The sequence below is a fragment of the Erpetoichthys calabaricus genome, chromosome 4 (assembly GCF_900747795.2).
Source record: "Erpetoichthys calabaricus chromosome 4, fErpCal1.3, whole genome shotgun sequence".
Classification (NCBI taxonomy): Eukaryota; Metazoa; Chordata; class Cladistia; order Polypteriformes; family Polypteridae; genus Erpetoichthys; species Erpetoichthys calabaricus.
The window spans coordinates 53,791,750-53,813,652 of NC_041397.2; the positions used below are offsets into that span (position 1 = coordinate 53,791,750).

Sequence of the window (21,903 nt, forward strand, 5' to 3'; positions counted from 1 at the left end):
CATTCCAGCTGCTTTCAAAGAATTTAGGAGCTCAACTGGATAAAATACACACTATCAGATGAGTTTGGTAATTGTAATTTGATTACAATTAAATGTCGCATAAAAGTTTTCCTTGATTTGGCATGTCGTATACAATTGATTTCAAGTTAGGCTTCATGCTGCTGAGTTGTTTTTGTTCTTATTTGACTTTGCTCAAGTTGGGCTTCATGCTGTTGTGGTGTAATAGCTGCTAGTACAAATTTCTTTTTCTTGGATTTTGGATTAATTTCTCCAATAGAGTTTTGCTTTTTCAGTGTAATTTTAGAAATTATTAGCACTTCAATTTTGTAGTCTGGAAAAGTAACTCTTAAATGTCAGATGACGGTATGTTTACATTAGAGTTCATAGCTCATCAAGTGACAGGTGCCTGGAAATGGCAAACTCAAGAATATGATTTAAAGATGATACTTTTATTCTGGAAAAAATTGACAGAACTTTAAAATTTTATTTTAAGTCAATCTGAAGTTACTACCAACAAATACAAACTGCCTCAAAATTAAACTAAACTAAAACATTTTCAACTTCGAAACACAGTTGTTGTGAATAACAGTTGCATATTCGATGAGGCCTGAAGATCGCAGACTTGCAGTTCCCAGTGGGGTATCGCTTGATGAGCTATGAACTCTGAAGTAAACTGAACTGGGATCTGGTAGGAGGAGCTGGCTTATATACCCCCATCACCGAGTGTCCCAAAGCTTTTAGCGTCATGTGAAGTGGGCTGAAGTGCCCAGAAGCGTCGAAGACAGAAACATCAATGACCTGAATGACACCTACATCCATATGTTAACAATCAGTACTCAAGGAAACCTTTAGAAACATTATTATGCAGATTGTAATCTTTTAAGTTAGCCAATAAAAGGTGTCATTTTGCTTGACTTTTCACTATATTCATAATGGCTAACATGGTACAACACCCTAGTACTAATGAAATAGTGGTCAATTTTCAAAAAGCAAAAATAAGTACTGACCCCCAATACAATGCCTACATTTTTCATGTATCAAGAGGATGAAATCATGGGAGGATTGTGTCCAAGTTTCATGATAGCCTGTCTTGTCTATAAGGGCCTAGAGAGTAACTGTGCAAAGGTTTAGGCTTGTATAAGGAACAGACACACATACTGACTTTCTATTTATATATATAAATGTAGAATGGATGTAGATGTAGATTTATATATAGATGTAGAAATTAAAACCACTACAGAATAAAGAGAAGGCATATAATGCCTTTATAGCTTATAAATGAAAGCGACTTCAAGAAGAGAAGTTACTTGAATTGAGTAAATTAAAAATCTAAAAGTCTGTCAGATAGTTTTGTTTTCAGGAGGATTGTTGTGAGCACAAAGGTGTACTGGACTGGCTTTGTTACAGTTATTAGCTATCAAAGGATTCCTCACTATCTACTGCATTCGGTGGAGGGAGAGTTCTTCAAATAAAATTAATTTAAGTTGTTTGACTCAAGACATAAATGTTGTTTGGCAGCAGATTTTTATAGAGAAACCAAGCCATCACATTAAAGCACAGCAAGAGCTCAGATATCAACCATAAACTTTCTAAAAATAAATAAAATGTTGTGGTGAGCATATAACATTAGTTCATTGCATTAAAAAATTAAACCAATATTAAGACTTGAATAATGATAGCCACGAATGTTAAGTAATTAGCCCATAATTTAAGTCTGTGAAAAACATAATTAGAAGATTAACAGCAGGTGGGAGGAAGAAGTATTTTATCCGGTTGCTTTTTATCATCAGAATATTAAATCTGTGACCTGATGGCAACAACTGGAATTGTAAATGTAGTAAGTGAGTTCTGTTGTGCAATTTCCATCCATCCATCCATTTCCCAACCCGCTGAATCCGAACACAGGGTCACGGGGGTCTGCTGGAGCCAATTCCAGCCAACACAGGGCACAAGGCAGGAAACAATCCCGGGCAGGGTGCCAACCCACCGCAGGTTGTGCAATTTGATTTATCTTATTTTGTTGCTAACATTAAGACATCCAAACCAAGACAGCAGAATACAAGTTAAGGACAGACTCGATACAGGATTAAAAAAAAACTAACATAATGTTAGAATTCACACTAAAAAGACTCCACTTCCTTTGACAATAAAGGTGCTATGGTTCCATTTTGCAGACTGCTTTTGTACTTGGATTAAAGGTCAGTTGAGTCTATGACTGTCTCAAGATATTTATAACTTTCATTAGTCACCCTTGCCTGTTATTTGATTGTTTCTTATAGTGTTTCTTCTAAAATCAATTATTAGACCCTTCATTTTTGTGATGTTTTGTGATGTTTAGTTGTAGAAAAGACTCATCACAGCACAGCTGTTAGCAAAATCATCTACCACTAGACCATAACATATTTCATTCTCATTAAATAGGCTTCTAATCACCAAGTTATTACCAGAATGACTCAAAATTCAAATTTGTTGTGACAGCCATTAGTGCATAGAATGTGCAAAAGATATGAAAGTACACACTAGTGCTGGCACCCTGTGGATGAGGACAGAATGACAAACAAATTACAATTTACTGTCCTGCGGTGGGTTGGCACCCTGCCCGGGGGTTGGTTCCTGCCCTGTGTTGGCTGGGATTGGCTCCAGCAGACCCCCGTGACCCTGTGTTTGGATTCAGCGGGTTGGAAAATGGATGGATGGATAACAATTTACTTTCACTCTTTGAATCCTGTCTGTTAAAAACAATAATCAGCCTACCAAATTAAAGTCCAAATGAAAATCTTTAATAAGCCTCCCTGCAAGGAGGTGGAGCTAGATGACATTTAAATTGAATGAGAAATCTACAAACAGCAGCCATGTAGTAGACTTGATGCCCTCCAAATGGCTATACAAAAGATGAAACAAAGTGTCGATAGTGTTGTTTGTCTCTTTATTAGACTGTTAGGGATGCTTACATGTATCAATAAAACATAAATTTTCGCCATCTGCTTCCTACTGTAAGTTTTTTTAAATGACTTCATAACCAGTGATGCCAGAGTCACTTGTCTGCAGTCATTTAAAGTATGGGGTACAACGATTACTGTAGCTTATTCCCATGGATTGTAACCTTTCTGCTCTACTAATGATAACCTGAAAAAAATTTATATGTGCGTAATTAGTACCCCTTAGATTAGATTGTTAGTGGCATTCGGTCTGTATTACATTATTGGGTTTGGTTACAATTTACTGAATTAAAGTTTACATTATTTTAATTACAAAAAGGAAGTCTGAATCTGATTGTAAAGCACTGTATATCCTTATGTTCAGCTAATGGGGAGTGCCAGGGCTGCAAACTATATGGATGGGTGAATGTTAGTCCTTGTGCACATTTTTCTTACTGTACTCATTTAATGCAAACTCAAATTATAGGTTGAGGTGTAATATTAATAAATTGTTTTATTATTAAATTGAATGAAACAAATAAATAGCAATTTAAAGATTGACACTATGCCTTGTTTGTTTTGCAGGATGGCATCTCCTGTAATTTTTACCGGGACTTTAAATGGAAGGAATGTATTTCATTATATTAGCATTATTTGCATACTTTTGATCTGCGGTATTCAAAAAGGTAAGATGTATTCTTTTACCTTATCATATCTAAAGGCATCGCTAATTCTTTGGATGGACTAAATAGCAATGATAGTCATTGCACACCGTTTGCCCATCTGGCAGTGTAATGTTCAAATAGGTTATCATCTTCTGTAGAAACTTATCTTTCCAGATAGGAGGTTACATGTTTATAAATATTACTTTTTCACTTATTTATGTTCTGAAAAGTATACAGCAAGTAAATACTATGAACAAAGCTCTGCTCTAGGGTCTTAATCACATGTACTTTAAGAGAAATCTATTAATGCCATAATAGACTTCAAGACAAATAGAAACCTTCATTTTACCATACAAGCCATTTGTATTGAAACCCTTTTACTCTGTTCATCGTACATATATAGTTAACCAAGTCATTACAACAATGACTGAAACATATGTAAAAATGTATTTTTTTTTATTTTATTTAATACCTTCTTGGAGTGGATGATTATTCACACAGTTTATAAGTGAAAACACTATACAGGAGGGACATTCATTAAGATTGTTTCATTTTAAGGACAGAATTTGGAAACTTTTTTCTAATGTTATGAAGCTGTTGTTTTTATTAAGTATTAGCAAGAAGTCGCTGAAATCTGAATTTATTTTCAAATAGATGGAAATGTTTTTTAATTGTAGTGTTACAAAAAAGAGTATCTAACCACCTCAAAATACTCATACTGTCATGTTAATTTTACTGTGCATCATTACTTTTGCTTATTTCTTTCTATATAATGTAATTCATTTAGTTAATTATTTTTTTCTTGATTTTATAATACTTTGAACTATAATGCTCATGTTACCTAAAGGACTAATTCAGCGCATACAGGTGCTGGTCATAAAATTAGAATATCGTGACAAAGTTGATTTATTTCAGTAATTCCATTCAAAAAGTGAAACTTGTATATTAGATTCATTCATTACACACAGACTGATGTATTTCAAATGTTTATTTCTTTTAATGTTGATGATTATGGCCAGCAAGCTCGCCTGACCTTAACCCCATAGAAAATGTATGGGGTATTGTGAAGAGGAAGATGCAATACGCCAGACCCAACAATTCAGAAGAGCTGAAGCCCACTATCAGAGCAACATGGGCTCTCATAACACCTGAGCAGTGCCACAGACTGATCGACTCCATGCCACGCCGCATTGCTGCAGTAATCCAGGCCAAAGGAGCCCCAACTAAATATTGAGTGCTGTACATGCTCATACTTTTCATGTTCATACCTTTCAGTTGGCCAACATTTCTAAAAATCCATTTTTTGCATTGGTCTTAATTGATATTCTAATTTTCCGAGATACTGAATTTGGGACTTTCATTAGTTGTCAGTTATAATCATCAACATTAAAAGAAATAAACATTTGAAATACATCAGTCTGTGTGTAATGAATTAATCTAATATACAAGTTTCACTTTTTGAATGGAATTACTGAAATAAATCAACTTTATCATGATATTCTAATTTTATGACCAGCACCTGTAATATTTAATCTCTTAAAAATAAAATAAGGGTGAAGTGATTTCCTACAGTAATTTCTTTGTGTTGCTGTATTTTGTGCACCCTGTGATGAACTTATTTCCTATCTTGGATGTATTCCTTGCACTTGTTTCTGGTTTGATAGGTTCTACCCCTATGACTGAATTTATAGACATAGGATACTTCAAAATTTCAAAGTTTGTGCATGTTTTTAATACATTTCAAATATTGTTTATTATACCCTGTACCTAAATCAGTTCCAGATGTCAAAACATTAGTAAAGTAATGTATCTTGAAACGGACATTTATCTATGTGTCACGATATTGACCCAAAATGACTACCAGTAAATGGCTGAAATAACTGACAGTGTTTTTAGAAGCACTTACTCATAACATAACTTTTGTAAGTCAAAACAAGAACAGCACAGTCATTACCTTAATATACATTTTTACTTAGACAATTTTATTTTTACAGTATTTAGCTAAATTGATATTTTTATTACTACACACTTCACATTACTGGTCATTCATTTTTACATCATCCTCTCTGGGGAAAAAAAAAATCATATAATCTACTATAAAAAAGGGTGTGATAGCAGTTACACCCATGTTGAAAACACAGTCAACACACACAGATGTTGTAAAACTGTTACAGATGTTGAACATTAGATGGCTGCCAATATATAGTCTTCTGTAGTTTTATACTAAACAACCTGAGAGAAAAATAGCCCACAAACAGAGACACATCAATCTGACTTTATTATAGTTCTACTGTACATTCTTGGGTTTCTCAATTTCTACATTATATTCATTGTTAAATGAGTAAATAACATAATATTATAAACAGAAATTTATGAACAAGTGTATACTAGACAATGAGCTTTAACATTGGTAAATTGACTTTTATGCTTCCAAACCTCCTTTTTTGCTAGTAAGTTTACTTTTGGGTGCAGTCTTTGCTACATTTAAAAGCATCAAATGCAGGTTTAAAATGCTGTAAAGATTCATTATTCCTGTGATAAGAAAGACATTTAGGAAGAATAACTAAAAAACCAAGAAAAATAGGAACCTGTTTAAAAACACTGAAAGTGCTGTAAAGATTCATTATTCCTGTGATAAGAAAGACATCTAGGAAGAATAACTAAAATACCAAGAAAAAAAGTTTGTTTTTCAGGCAGTAGTTGAATAGTTCCATGTGAATCATGAATCCATGTGAGGCATGTGAATCTTACGGGCAGATTCTAAGAATAGTTTTAGAAACAAAGAACAGGACTTAGCAGAGTGAAAGGGGGTACACTAAGAGTTGCATTGTGTGTCTTTGGGATAGATAAAAAATCTGTGTTGGGTAAATGAAAAAGGCTAAGAACAAAGTAGAATAAAATGAGCAGAAAAGAACATTATCAAAGGACAGCAAACATCCAAGATTTGAAGCACTGAGTAGATGGACTTCTTGAGCTTAATTTATGCTATCTTGACCAGAAGTACAGATAGTGTCATATGTAACAATTTATAAAATGTTGATACCCTGTTGTTACTCATGACATGTGTGATAAGGACGCTGTATAGCACCCGACATGGCACAGACTGACACAAAGGCATGTGTAAAATCCAACCAAAGACTTTATTTTCTTCAGCTGGAGGGCACGTCTTCCCCGTGAACCCCCCAGCCACAACACAGTCCTAGTAAGCACAAATCAAAACCACAAATACGCTCCCATTTGGCGCCACCACTCCTCCTTGGCAACCTCGTCCTCTTCCTCCCAATTCTGTCTCCTGAGTGGTGGTTGCTGGCCCTTTTTATAGCCCACCTGGAAGTGCTCCAGGTGCTTGATCACCTGTTTCTAATTGCACTTCCGGGTGGGGCTGTATAGTTGTCCAGGCCAGCTCAGGGTCCCATGCAGCACCCCCTGGTGGCCACCCCAGATCCCAACAGGGCTGTGGAGAACTCCATCTCCCATGGAGCCCTGCGGGAAACTGAGGCACCATCGTCAGCTAGGGAGGCTGCCACCAAGCGTCCCGGGAGAGGTACTGAGGGGCCCATGGTTGCTCCTCCGGAACATAAGTAGAAGGGGCGTCCCAACCGGACATGGGACCCGGCCGCCCGCCACACATGCTCAGGGGATTTTTAGTGTGAAGCAGGAAGGAGTTTCACAGCAAGACTTCCTAGACAGAGAAGCTTAACCTCGTGTGAGGCATGAGACAATGAGTGAGTTTACATATGCATTAATAACCCAGTTATTCACAGAAACCTGGTTTCTAAAATGCCATGTTATTCCAGTTAAAAAAACTAAGATATTAGTCTCTGAGAAACCAGGCTAATGCCCATAGATTTCTGTATGATTAACTTGGTTATTTGGCCATGTAAACACTTGACTGGCTCTACAGTTAAGGATTTCGCAGTTTGCACATATTCATTGCACCCTGTTAGCTCTGCAAAGTTTCCAGAAGCCACGGATTGAAAACACTGGAAGCGTTCACAAAGATCAATTTACTGAGGTAAATGCTCAGGCAATCACATTATTCCTTCTCCAGCTAGAAATAGTTTGTCTGTGTATTTTAGTAATTGCTAAATTTATGTTGATGAACAGAATTTACATACAGTGATAAGCTCAGCAGCACAATCAATTGAGCAGAAAGGATGATGCATTGAGAGAAATGTGGTCTGATATCTTTTTAAAGCAATGTGTTAATTAACACAATACTTACTTTATTGAAGTAAACATACTTGCATTATTATTATCCCAGCAGCACTGGGCATAAGGCAAGAAACTAACATACCTGTACGCTGCTATTTTGCAGGGCTCACTTGCTTCATGTAGTCCAGTAACTGAAATATATTAATGAAGTGTCAGTTTTCATCCAGTTATTTGCTTTAGATATGTTAAAATGTGACACAGTGGCCAGTGTTCATACCACAAATCTTCGGTGGCTTAGGATGAGGATTTAAAATTGAATTTGAATTACTTCACAGCACATGCAGAACTACATATATTTATAAAACACAAGATAATTGTCACATTTGGCTGTGTTTTTGGGCAGTTACATGAAGGTTCATATATCGGCTTAGTATTTGAAACAAATCCTTGCCAGTCAAATGGCGCTATACCAGCGCTTATCCCGACATAAACAAATGCAGGAGGCACACTGATAAAAAGCACAAGGTTTTTACTTCACCACGTGGAAAACGCCTTCCTCGTTTCCCATAGGCACAACACAGTCTCAAGCACAAAGCAAACATAATACTTTTTCTTTCTTCTCTTACTTATTCTCCTTTACTCCTCCTTGGCAAGCTTTGTTTCCCTCCTCCCGACTCTGGCTCACCGAGTACAGTATTCTCTGCTGGCCCCTTATATAAGTCTTCTGGCTGCACTTCCGGGTGTGGTGGAAGAACCACCCACATGGGCTCAGGAACAGCTGCAGTGCCCCCTGGTTGCACCTCCAGATCCCAGCAGGGCTGTATCCAACTCCATCTCCCATGAAGCCCTGCGGGAGTCTGACGCACTGCTGCCACCCAGGGGGGGCTGCCATCTACCGTTCTGGTGGAGGTAATGCTCTGTCCATGCTTGTTCCCCCGGACCATACAAGGAAGAGGTGTCCCGGCCGGACAAGGGTAGTGGCCGTCCACCACAGGACAAACAGAATTTAAAATATCCATCCATCCATTTTCCAACTCACTGAATACGAACACAGGGTCATGGGGGTCTGCTGGAGCCAATCCCAGCCAACACAGGGCACAAGGCAGCAACCAATCCCGGGCAGGGTGCCAACCCACCGCAGGACACACACAAACACACCCACACACTAGGGCCAATTTAGAATCGCCAATCCACCTAACCTGCATGTCTTTGGACTGCGGGAGGAAACCGGAGCGCCTGGAGGAAACCCACGCAGACACGGGGAGAACATGCAAACTCCACGTAGGGAGGACCTGGGAAGCGAACCCAGGTCTCCTAACTGTGAGGCAGCAGCGCTACCACTGCGCCACCATGCCGCCCGAACTTAAAATATTTAGGTTTATTTTTATTTTCACAAAATAAAGTATAACTTTTCTCTAATTGCTTTTTGTGTGAACTCAGTAAAAAATTCAAAAGCGACCTTGCACCTTTTTCAAGATTCTGACAGGAAATTCATGTCAACAGGATAAAATAGGGGGCGGGGGTGTGATGTCACAAGTTGGACTTCCAAAAAATTGCATAGCTTATGTATGCAGCATGAGACTAAATATGCTGTGGTATTAGCCATGGACACCTAAGGGATGTAAGTGGCAGGTTTCAGGTTGTAAAACTTTCAAATAGAATTTATGGGTAGTATGGTAAAGGCTAAGAAAAGATGTTTATTTGTTGATAATTAGTGTTTCTGGAGCAATGTCTGGTATTACTGAAGATGGCATTTTAGGTAAGAGTGGTGGAGGAACAGAGAAGTTTCTGACCAAAGATAAAGTTAAGGTAAGGTGTTTATATGTTGCCTTATGCAGTAGTGTGAAGAAAGTAGGCTTTTTATTTGTTGTAAAAGGAAGCTGAGAGGATGGTTGAGCAAAGCAGATAAAATAGAGGTCCCACATATTCTCAGCACTGTGTATAATTGTAAATAAAAGAAAAGTAGTAACATGGAAAAGTAAATTAAGATTATGGGGATTGCAGGGATTGCTTATGTTGAAAAGCAAATAAACACTGGTTTATTTAAACCTGGTAGGTGAATGTTAAAATGGGACCCAGGGAGAGCCTATACAATTTGGATTAGAGTGGGCCAAAAAAAAAACACAAGAAAATTACAGGAAAAGCAGGAGAAGCGGGAAAGGAGAGGATAGCCACAATCGAGACTAGGTAGAGGGTAAAACCTAAGTTATAGAATTCCATTAATTTGCTATGAATTAGTGTTGCATGCTTCAGGTAGAATCATTTTGCCATTCCATAATACAAATTCTGCGGTCGGCTGGCGCCCTGCCCGGGGTTTGTTTCCTGCCTTGCGCCCAGTGTTGGCTGGGATTGGCTCCAGCAGACCCCTGTGACCCTGTAGTTAGCATATAGTGGGTTGGATAATGGATGGATGGATGGATAATACAAATTCCTTAGTACCAAAAATGGTATATGCAGTGCTTCCCTACATATAGCTATAGCAGATAAGAAAATCAACATGGGGTGGCTGCAACACACAAGAGATGAGGATAGCATGTAAATTCAGATGCTATATGAAATACCAAAAAGCAACAATTAACCTTCAAAGAAAATAATGCTAGATTATTGTCAGATCCCATAAATAATTTATCAGACTAGCCACAGCACAAAGTGCTGTGATAAAGATAAATAGTGGGAATTAGTGTAGAAATCTTTACACAGAATGTTATATAAAGTGACCCTAGCAAAAACTTAGTGTCTGCTTTATGAGTTTAGCAGGAATGACTGAAAAATGGTGAGTTTTGCTTTCGTAATTGTAGAACTTATTATGTTCCAACTATTATATCAGCTTTAAAATGACTATGGTCTGGCAAAAAAAAACTAACCTTTCAATTGAGATATCTTGGGCTTGTTTCAGGATGTATTGTCAGTCAGTAAAGCTTAAAAATGTAATCATGAGACAATAAGCCTGGGGTTGTCCAACACAACTAGTATATACCCTGTGAGCACACATCTTCTTAATGTCTGAGAGGTTTGGGAAGCATTCAGGCCACATTGGTACTTGGGTTATACTTTGTTTCAACCCCACTGTTCTCAGGTTATTTAGCTGAGCCACCTCCTTTTGACCAGAATGTTTCATATGGATCAAGTTTCAGTACAAAGCAACATAGCTATCTTTCTTTGGAGTAATAGAGAGGTCATTAAAGAATTACATAGTACATATTGAATATTAGGTCTGTTTTGGTTATTATTTCTCTTTAACATCCCAGTATTTGAATTGTCCAGGGAAATTAATTAAGTAAAAACTTTTGAAATTCCTTAATATTGCAGTTATAACTGTGCTTTGAATCTCTGATCAAGAGCCCCACTACCCAAGGACTGTAGAATTCTTATCTGGAAGAAAAATTTAGGCTAGGCAAAATTAAATCTGGAACAGTCTTGCTACATCAGTTCATTAGGGCATCTAGACGTTCAGTAAATGCTTCTTTATTGTGTAAGAAAGAAAAGAGATCTATTAGACATTGCATCTGCTATGGAAATTTCAGTAAAATCACTGCCAACAATAACAATTATCTTCCTTAAATGTCATTGTTTTTAAATCATCAATGCCCACCACCTTTACTTAACTATATTGAAGAAGTTATAATATAATTCTAATTAGGTAAAATGATAAACAGAATAAAGTGTTCAATATTTTAACAGTCATTATGGAAATGTAGTACTGCCCTAAAGATTAGCTAATTCTGGAGGTTTTTTTTCAGTGATATAGTTTTCGTGATATTTTATAAGTGCACATCCTGGTCTATATCAAAGAAAGTGTGTGATATTGTGTTTTTAATATTTCACATGTCACAAATCTTTAGTAAAATTTTTACCTGTCTTAAAGAGGTGTTATTATTGATCCCACAAAAGATGAGCCAAAGTGACTTTTACCTACATTAGGAGTTTATTAATTTTCAATTTTGGAAATACTTTTAATACAACTGTTTATTCTTTTAATTTGATATTCAATAAAATATTAGAAAAATGAATGCAACTTAATGTGAAAACTTTTAACAGATTGAAGGAGTGCGGGTCTGGTTCCTATACTACAAAGCTTCTTTATTCAACTTCTGGCTTTGTCATAATGTTTATAGGGTCCATATCATGTTTCGTGAAGAACTTTCATTAAGAGCACCTTAGATTTGCCTGGATTTAAAGCTTCTTAAATAGTATTTTAGGAAAGCCATTTTTCTAAAGCAAAACAAAGTGATATACTATTTTTCAGAACTTTTGTAACATTTAGACAGACATTTAATAGAAGAATAGAGAAAAATATTAGCTTGGACCAACATTCTTTCACCAGCATTTACAGAACTCATGATTAGCGCTGATCAACGAATCTGCCAAAGTGTTTATTTTTTTTTAATTTTATTGATTTTATTGAAATTACACAACATTCCATACAAATAGATCGAAAACAAATAGGATCAAAAACAAATCAACCCCCACCATCTGCCAAAGTGTTTTTCACAGTAGATTTGGTGGGTTCACGGGTGAACTTGTTTGCCGAATATTGTCCTGAAAATTTGCCATGTGGTCAGTTTACGCAAGCATTTTTTCATAGCACACCATGATGCTTTGCAAGGTTATCTCAGAGCTGTAGCAGCTGATATTGGATGGGACACCAATGGGATGTGTTTGTCCTTATTTAACACGTTTCAGTTCGGCACAAAATGTGCCAAATGTCTGATATACCAGCAAAGCTGTCAGTATAGAAAGTTTAAATAACTTTTGCATGCAGAAAAGAGAACACGAGAGAAAACAGCTCACTTGCAATGTTTTCACAGAAATGGCAGATATGGCAATGTGTGCAAATGCAAGAATAAACAGTAGGTTTTCTTTGCATGACTGCATATCTGCTTTTAAATCATAGATGTGATTCAACATTGGCTACCAGTGCCAAACTTTTGATTGCGTGTGCATATAATTCAATGCATGTGTCAACATTTCAATATAAATATAGGAATAAAACATTCTATAATGTCTAACAGTGGTAGGAGAGAATATGTTTAGGTAAAAAGAATATGCAAATGCAGTTAAGTGTGAACATTATAACAATCTGGACGAGAACAAGCCATTTAGCCAAACAAAGCTTGCCAATCCTACCCACTTAATTCTTCTAAAAAAACATCAAGTCTGGTTTTGAAAGTCCCTAAAGTCTTACTGTCTATCACACTACTTGATAACTTATTCCAAGAGTCTATTTTTTATCGGTGTAAAGAAAAACTTTCTAAAGATTGTGTGAAATTTACCCTTTACAGTTTTCCCTGTGTTCTTGATGAGAACTCATTTTAAAATAACAGTCTCAACCCACTGTAGTAATTCCCTTCATGTTTTAAACACTTTAATCATGTCACCTCTTAATCTTCTTTTGCTTAAACTGAAAAGGCTCAGTTCTTTCAGTTTTTCTTCTAAATTCATCCCCTCTAGCCCTGGAATGGGTCTATGACTCTATGACTCCTAAATTCTTCTCATAAGGTGTACTTTCGATTTTCAGATCTCCCATTGTGTATTCAAACCTAACATTTTACTTCCAATGTGTAATACTTTACATTTATTGATATTAAATTTCATCTGCCATAAATCTGCCCAAGCCTGTATGCTGTCCAAGTCCTTCTGTAATGATTTAATGAATTCCAAATTATCTGCCAATCCAAGTTGCTTTGTATCATCTGCAAACTTAACCAGCTTGTTACTTATATTCCTATCTAAATCATTTATATATATTAAAAATAGCAGCAGCCCTAGCACTGACCCCTGTGGAGCACCACTCTTAACATCAGCCAGTTCTGATAAGGTTCCTCGCACCATCACCCTCTGCTTCCTGTGTGTGAGCCAATTCTGCAGCCATCTACAAACATCATCCTGAACTCCCACTTCTTTTAGTTTGATGCCCAACCTCTCAAGTGGCACCTTATCACTTTCTGAAAGTCAAGATAAATAATATAAGCTACACTTTGATCATATGCTTTTGTTGCTTCCTCAAAGAATTCCAGCATGTTAGTAAAACATGAGCTCCCTCTTCTGAACCCATACTGATTGTTCAGAAAAACTCTAGTGCTTGCCATTTACTGTTCAATCTTATCCTAAATAATTCCTTCCATTACTTTTCCTATGATGCATGTTAAGCTTACTGGCCTGAAACATAGCAGATAAGGTAAAAGACAACCCTAAGAGATTCTTTCAATATTTTAGTAGTAAAAGAACAGTCAAGTTGGAGGTAAAGTAAAAGGGAATTAACACTAGAATCCCTGAAGCCTAAGAAAATATTCATAAAGCATTCATAAATATTCATCAACGTCTTTGTTTTGCAAATGTGTCAGTCAGCACAGCAAGCAGTCTGCTGTCCCATCCCCCGCTGAGGCAGCTGAAGTCAAGTCAGACACAAAATTCCCAGAGTTGAAGTCACTTTATCTGGGAGTTAGGTGTCTGGAATTGTATAGGATAAATAATATATTGCTATTTGGAAAAATACATTTCATGTGTGTTCCATGTCTACAATGATCTGCGTAAATGTAGGATGACAGGAAATGCAAGGCAAGAAATGTTGAACACGTAACTAAAACAGAAACTTTTTTTCATGTTATCGTAATAATGACAACATGCTGCCGTGAACTGTATAATGTGTGAAGACTCACCTTTTTAATATTACTAAAACAATGTGTTTTGAAATTACTGTCTGCATTGGGTGGTCTATAACACACCCCTAAAATAAGGCCTCTTTCCCTAATGCTTTCCAGGCTAAGCCACATGTCCTCACTAAGATGGGGCTCATCGCCCAACTGAAGAGGACTTGTGTTTAAATTCTGTTTGACATAAACAGCAACCCCACCTCCTTTTCTGTTCCATCTATCCTTCCTAAAAAATGTGTATCCCTCTATGTTGCACGCATCCCCATCATTGCTTTGTGAACCAGAGGAGAGAGGCAGCAATTTTCACCTGGGTATTAACATTTAAAGGTGTTGCATGTGGTGGTAATAGTGGCTCTTCTGTGTGAAAAAACAAAGAGAAAAATCATTAATCATGTTTTCTAAATAGAATTTCAGAGTTGCAACAACTTGGGCACTTAAAGTGCAGCATTTTAGGCAAAGTCAAGGAAGGACAGAAGGGTGTTGTGTGCACTAATGAAATAAATATTTAAAAAACAAAGCACCAATTGACGTTGATCATGGCACTTCTAGTGTTAAATTATTTTATCTCTCTACATCTGTACCAGTCAAAGGGGCATCGCAGTGAATAATTTGAGAAGCGTTGCTGTAGAGAGCTGTCCTGTTGCAGATGAGCAAGGTTGCATGAGGACAGCATCTCAGATTGGTTAAGCTTATTGCATTACGCAAGCAATCACTTATTAAAGTTATTACCGTGAGATATAAAAGTTGTGTGCGACCACAGCTGATCCAGCATTTCTCTGACTTTTGTCTGTGTGAAGTGTCTTTTCTCTGTAACAGAGATGGCTCTAGAAAGTGGCAATGCAGCCCAATATGTGACCTAATTTATCTCAGGGAGGCACGGTTGAGCACTGCAGCCTCACAGGTCAGGTAACATTTTTGGCCAGAATAGCCCTCAGGGACACTTGACAGACCATTGCACAATTATAATCCACTCAAAACTCATTCAGTTTATTCTTCTCCCTAACTTCTATTCATTTCATAGAGTTTGCTGAAATTCATGAACATTTCCACATTTTTATTGAACTAGATGCAAAGCGAATTCAGTGGGGTTCACTCATCATTACACATGGCATGTCTTAACAAGTTGGAGTGAATGGCATAGCCTATCAAATGTTTATGTAGATAAACAAAATTCAGGAAGTTGTAATGAGGAAAAAAAAAGAAAATAACAAAAGAGTGTTGTCACTAAAAGCATGAACTGTGCTTTTTCAAATGTAATTATGTTCATTCATGTTTTATGCCATTTAAGTAATTTAGTGTACATTGTAGGTAAGTAGAGCCACTTGTCCTTTGTAGCAAATAAACCATTCAGATACTGTCTGAATTGCAGAATTTACCAATAAATGAAATTGCATTTGCAAAGAGAGTTCTAAGCTCTGTATTTACAGTCATAGCCTGTTTCATCCTGTCAGACATTTAGTTATAAGTTTAATGCCCAAACACCCTTTTAATCTTAAGAGTAATTTATAATACAAATGCAGTGATCACAGTTTTAAATAAATAACTGCACAATGTGATATTATATAAAAAGAGAAAAGGCTAATGTAATTGATTTGCCTTTATGTAGGAAAAGTAATAGACCATTCTTGTAAGCAAAAAATGTTATCTGAAAAAAATAGATAAAAGAAAACATTATTTAAACATGAAATTGATGTTAATTCAGTGACACATTTGTGAGTCTCCTTATATAAGGCTGCTGTGACAGGCAAGAAATCTAGCACATCATTTTCATTCAGACAAGTTTCAGATTTTTCTAAGTTTGCACCCTTTTGCATGGAGCAGATATGAGTACCACAGTGTAAGACTCTATGGCTGTTAGACAGCAACACTAAGTAATTCCAGAAGTGTATATTATAAGCTTGAAAAATAGATACATTTTTCTGAACTTCACATTTTAACTTTGCTTTAGAGAAAAATATCTGGGATTAAAAAGAAACAAAAATAACTATTAAAAAGCAAAATCAGTGATTAACATAAAGCTCATCACGGTACAAGATTAGGCCTTATTTGTGTATGTTTATTTAGTAAAATGTTGACAATGAAGGACCCTTATATTTTACAATTGAGTTGCAAATGTAATTCAGAAAAACTGAAAGTGGTTGTTATTATCTACAAATTAATTATATACTGACCTTGTCATTTTTTATCATTTTTGTATATAAATGCATGAAAAAATTATATTGATCTTTCAAAAACCAACAATTCATTTTCATACTTCTTTTCTTAAGTCAACTAGTGTAAATGCTGAATTTCAGTTCAAGACACTGACAACTGTAAGTGGGATTGCATACTCAATAATTATCAGCACATTATGTTCTGTCAGTGTTTACTAAATCTCCAAGTAGTTTGTGTGAAGTTGTGAGTTATTATGGATATGACATATGAAAGCTGGTGGCGGATACCTCTTAGCCTGGGGTGAACATTATATGGAAGACTGATTAATGTCATACTGTAGTTGTATGGAAGATACATGTGTTAGTATGTGCTACAGTGTTTCCAAACATGTTTTTTTTAACATTGTGTGTCTTTTTTTTATAGATGCGATGATTGCCAGCCAGAATACTGCAGGTAAAGTAAAGAGAAGACATATTAATGAACTGTTTATGTTTTTACACCAGTGTTGACAATCAAAGTCTTTACACAATGTAATAAATTATAAATGTTTAAAAAAATACAGAATAAGCAGGAATTCACTGTAATTTAAACATTTCAGTAATTTAATTTCTTATTCTATGTTTGCTTAAACTGAAAAAGTTTGCCTTTCTTGTTCTTTCCTTACAGCTCAAACATAACAGTCCTGGAATCAGCCTAGTTGCTCTTGTCTATACTTTCTGTAGTGCAGCTATGCCTTTAGTGTGTGTTCAGACCAAAGTGTTTGTGTATATTTATTTATTTACTCACTTATCTATCTATTTATGTATTTATTTATCGACCTTTTGTAAAAGCCAAATTTCCCCCCTGGGGAGTTCTATCTATCTATCTATCTATCTATCTATCTATCTATCTATCTATCTATCTATCTATCTATCTATCTATCTATCTATCTATCTATCTATCTATCTATCTATCTATCTATCTATCTATCTATCTATCTATCTATCTATCTATCTACAGTCATATGAAAAAGTTTGGGAACCCGTCTTAATTCTTTGGATTTTTGTTTATCTTTGGCTGAACTTTCAAAGTAGCAACTTCCTTTTAATATATGACATTCCTTATAGAAACAGTAGTATTTCAGCAGTGACATTAAGTTTATCGAATTAACAGAAAATATGCAATATGCATCATAACAAAACTAGACAGGTGCATAAATTTTGGAACCCCAACAGAGATATTACATCAATACTTAGTTGAGCCTCCTTTTGCAAATATAATAGCCTCTAGATGCCTCCTATAGCCTTTGATGAGTGTCTGGATTCTGGATGGAGGTATTTTTGACCATTCTTCCATACAAAATCTCTCCAGTTCAGTTAAATTTGATGGCTGCCGAGCATGGGCAGCCTGCTTCAAATCATCCCATAGATTTTCGATGATATTCAAGTTAGGGGACTGTGACGGCCATTCCAGAACATTGTACTTCTCCCTCTGCATGAATGCCTTTGTAGATTTAGAACTGTGTTTTGGGTCATTGTCTTGTTGGAATATTCAAACCATGCGTAACTTCAACTTTGTGACTGAAGCTTGAAAATTATCCTAAAGAATTTGTTGATACTGGGTTGAATTCATCTGACCCTCGACTTAAACAAGGGCCCCAGTCCCTGAACTAGCCCCATAGCCCCACAGCATGATGGAACCTCCACCAAACTTGACAGTAGGTAGCAGATGTTTATCTTGGAATGCTGTGTTCTTCTCCTGCCATGCAAAGCGCTTTTTGTTATGACCAAATAACTCAATTTTTGTCTCATCAGTCCAAAGCACTTTGTTCCAAAATGAATCTGGCTTGTCTAAATAAACATTTGCATACAACAAGCGACTCCGTTTGTAGCGTGAGTGCAGAAAGGGCTTCTTTCTCATCACCCTGTCATACAGATATTCTTTGAGCAAATTGCGCTGAATTGTAGAACAATGTACAGATACACCATCTGCAGCAAGATGTTCTTGCAGGTCTTTGGAGGTGATCTGTGGGTTGTCTGTAACCATTCTCACAATCCTGCACATATACCACTCCTGTATTTTTCTTGGCCTGCCAGACCTGGGTTTAACAGCAACTGTGCCTGTGGCCTTCCATTTCCTGATTACATTCCTTATAGTTGAAACTGACAGTTTAAACCTCTGAGGTAGCTATTTGTAGCTTTCCCCTAAACCATGAGACAAAACAATCTTTGTTTTCAGATCTTTTGAGAGTTGCTTTGAGGATCCCATGCTGACACTCTTCAGAGGAGAGCCAAAGGGAAGCACTACTTACAACTGACCACCTTAAATAAATTTTCTCATGATTGCACACACCTGTCTATGAAGTTCAAGGCTTAACGAGCTAATCCAACCAATTTGGTGTTTTAAGTAATCAGTATTGAGCAGTTACATGCATTCAAATCAGCAAAATTACAAGGGTACCCAAATTTTTGCACAGCCAGTTTTTTCACATTTGATTTAATTTCATACAACTAAATACTGCTTCACTAAAAATCTTTGTTCGAAAAACACCCCAGTACTCAGATGTTCCTAGGAAAGGAAAGACATACCACTGTTATCATTTTTATTGAAAGTAGAGTAAATTATTATGCAGGCTGAGAGGGGTTCCCAAACTTTTCCATATGACTCTATCTATCTATCTATCTATCTATCTATCTATCTATCTATCTATCTATCTATCTATCTATCTATCTATCTATCTATCTATCTATCTATCTATCTATCTACCTTTTTTGTAATATGGAGGCCAAAACTATACACAGAAATCCAGGTGAGGTCTCACTAGTGCATTATAGAGCATAAACAGAGCATTCTTTAACTTGCAGTCTACACATTGTGGCATGTAACTTAACATTCAATTGGGCTTCCGTACATTGTGTGGATGTGAACAGTATGGCATCCAGGGGTGTTCCAGCTCCCTAAACACCTGACACACACAAGGTCGGACACAAGTTTCAATAAGTGAGAGGATTTAATTAGTGGGAAACTCCTCCTGAGCAATCGTTTCCCACACCACAACCAGAATGCAACAGTAATAAGTGCTTCCGCTGTCCCGAAGCTGAGGTTCGGAAGCACTTCCGGGTGAGTTGGGAGCACAACAATGAAGGGCTTACCAGTCCCTACAGCACCTCCTGGCAGCACCCACAGAACCCAATAAGGCTGAGTTAAAGAACTCTAGTTCCCATGATGCCCTGTGGAAATCTGTGGTGCTGCTGCAACACAGTAGGGATACCATCTAGTGGTCTGGGGGACACAATGCCCCGTGCGCTTCACTTCCCTGGTCCTTCCCGACTGAGGGCGTCCCAGCCTCACAACAGAAATGTACTCCAAGGTCCTCCTAATGTACTTTCAACTCTTGCATTTTGTGTACAAATGTAACATCTTCACTTTCTATGTGCAAAACTTTACACTTATTTACATTACATTGTATTTGACACAAATCTGCGCAAACCTGTATTCTGCTCCTCTTCAATGGTTAAGCTGATTCTAGATTACTTGTCATTTACCTAGTTTGCTATGATCTACAAAGTTAACCAGCTGTTTTTTTATATTCTTATCCAGATCGTTTATATATATTAAAAATAGCAGTGGTTCCAGCACTGAACCCTTAAAGACACCATTTTTAAATGTTCCTGTCATTATAAACATTTTTCCCCATGTTTAAACCAGTTTTGCACCTGTCTACACACTGCTCTTTGAATAACCACTTCTTCTAGAATGAAAAGTAGTGGCTTACAATGTTGGACCTTATCAAGATCAATAATAATGTTATATGCACCTTTGTGATTATTTGCTTTTGTTGCATGATCATAGAATTCCAGCATTTTAGTGAAACATTATCTTCCCCATCTAAACCCATTTTAACTGTTTACTAATACAGCTGTTCTTGCAACATGATGCTTGATTATTTCTTAATAACTACTTCCTTTAATTTACCTGTGATGCAAGTTAAAATTATTAGCCCATAGCTATTTAGATCAACCTGATCACCTTTTTTATGTCATGGGATAATATTTGCAAGCCTTCAATCCTAATAAATGTCACCAGTGTGCAATGATTTTCTAAAAATATGCATCATATATTTACTCACTAACTTATGCACTCTAGAATTAATGTCATCTGGTTCTAATTATATGTTAGATTTCAGCCTGTTTAATTTAAGCACTTGTCTCTCTCTACAATTTTCAAATCACCTCCTTGGCAGTTCTTGTTTCTGTTGGGAAGTTATCGATTTTGTCACTTGTGTAAACTTTAAGGCAGTTACTATTTCACTGTTTGTATATTTTAATTTTCCCTTATACCCTTAATTTTTTTCTTGGTAGTTCTTTTACTACTAAAAGAGCAAATTAAATCTCTTTGGATCCACTTTTGCTTTTTCTACAATTTTTCTGTCTATCTTCCTAATATCCTTTTTAACAGTTGGCCTCATGTTCTCATATGCCATATGATTACTGTACAACTGCTTTTTGTCTTCTAGGCCTTATAAAGCTGTGTTTTACTTTGTACTTTCTTTTATCCAATGTCAAATTCAACTTAATTTCTTTCTGCTTATAAATTTTTGGATGAAGTTTTCCAAAATTGTATGTAAAACGCTTTTAAACATGCTTCCCTGTTTCTTAACTGACTAATGTTTAACCGTCTATGTTACACACATCTCTAGCTCTCTGATTTTGCCAGGTTTCTGTTATTGCTATAATATCGTACTTATGTGCAGCTAACAGTACCATAGCTCACTGGGTTTATTTTTGATACTGCTTACATTAAGGAAAGTAATTTTTAATGTATTACGTATTTGATGTTGGCTTACTAATTGTGGGCTAGTAATTTCAAAGTTTACTTGTATATTTGTATTAAGTACAGTTCTGTAAAAGTCTGTTATGTGTTCTGCATTTTCAGATGTCTTCTAATGGGTGTATTACCATTTTTTTACAGCTACATTGGCCACCAGCCTGAATACTACAGGTACAGTAATGTTAAAGTCATAGTATAGCACTACAGCTTCTTTATGTGAAGTTAGAAACCAAGTCTATCTTTAACTCCCTGCTGCCATTCCATAATTTAATCAATCCTCAACTAATCTACTCATACACCTTGCCTGTATATGTTCCATTTTGGTTCAAATGTAATCTGTCAATGTGGTGCTGGTTCCATATTTTACAGATGGAACTTCAGTGTCCCATTAATCTACTGTATATCCCTATTTCCTACAACCTTTCACATATAAGCAGTATACAGGACTCAGATTTCAGTATAATCCACCAAACAAGGATGGCAAAAGCAAAAGGTACACACAGTGTATGCCAGCAAAGCTCCTCAAATATTCTAGAAGAATGGTTGCTA

The 21,903-nt window shown here is 36.4% G+C and overlaps 1 protein-coding gene across 1 annotated transcript in view; it reads left to right on the forward strand.

Annotated features, from left to right (window-relative positions):
- The window catches only part of adgrg2a (adhesion G protein-coupled receptor G2a), a 182,640-nt gene that overhangs the window by 18,958 nt on the left and 141,779 nt on the right, over positions 1 to 21,903 (forward strand). The window contains exons 2-4 of the mRNA XM_051926903.1: positions 3,504 to 3,604; positions 16,969 to 16,998; positions 21,496 to 21,525. Coding sequence (XP_051782863.1) covers positions 3,505 to 3,604; positions 16,969 to 16,998; positions 21,496 to 21,525 — 160 coding nt within the window. The 5' untranslated portion in view covers position 3,504. The remainder of the gene's footprint in view (positions 1 to 3,503; positions 3,605 to 16,968; positions 16,999 to 21,495; positions 21,526 to 21,903) is intronic.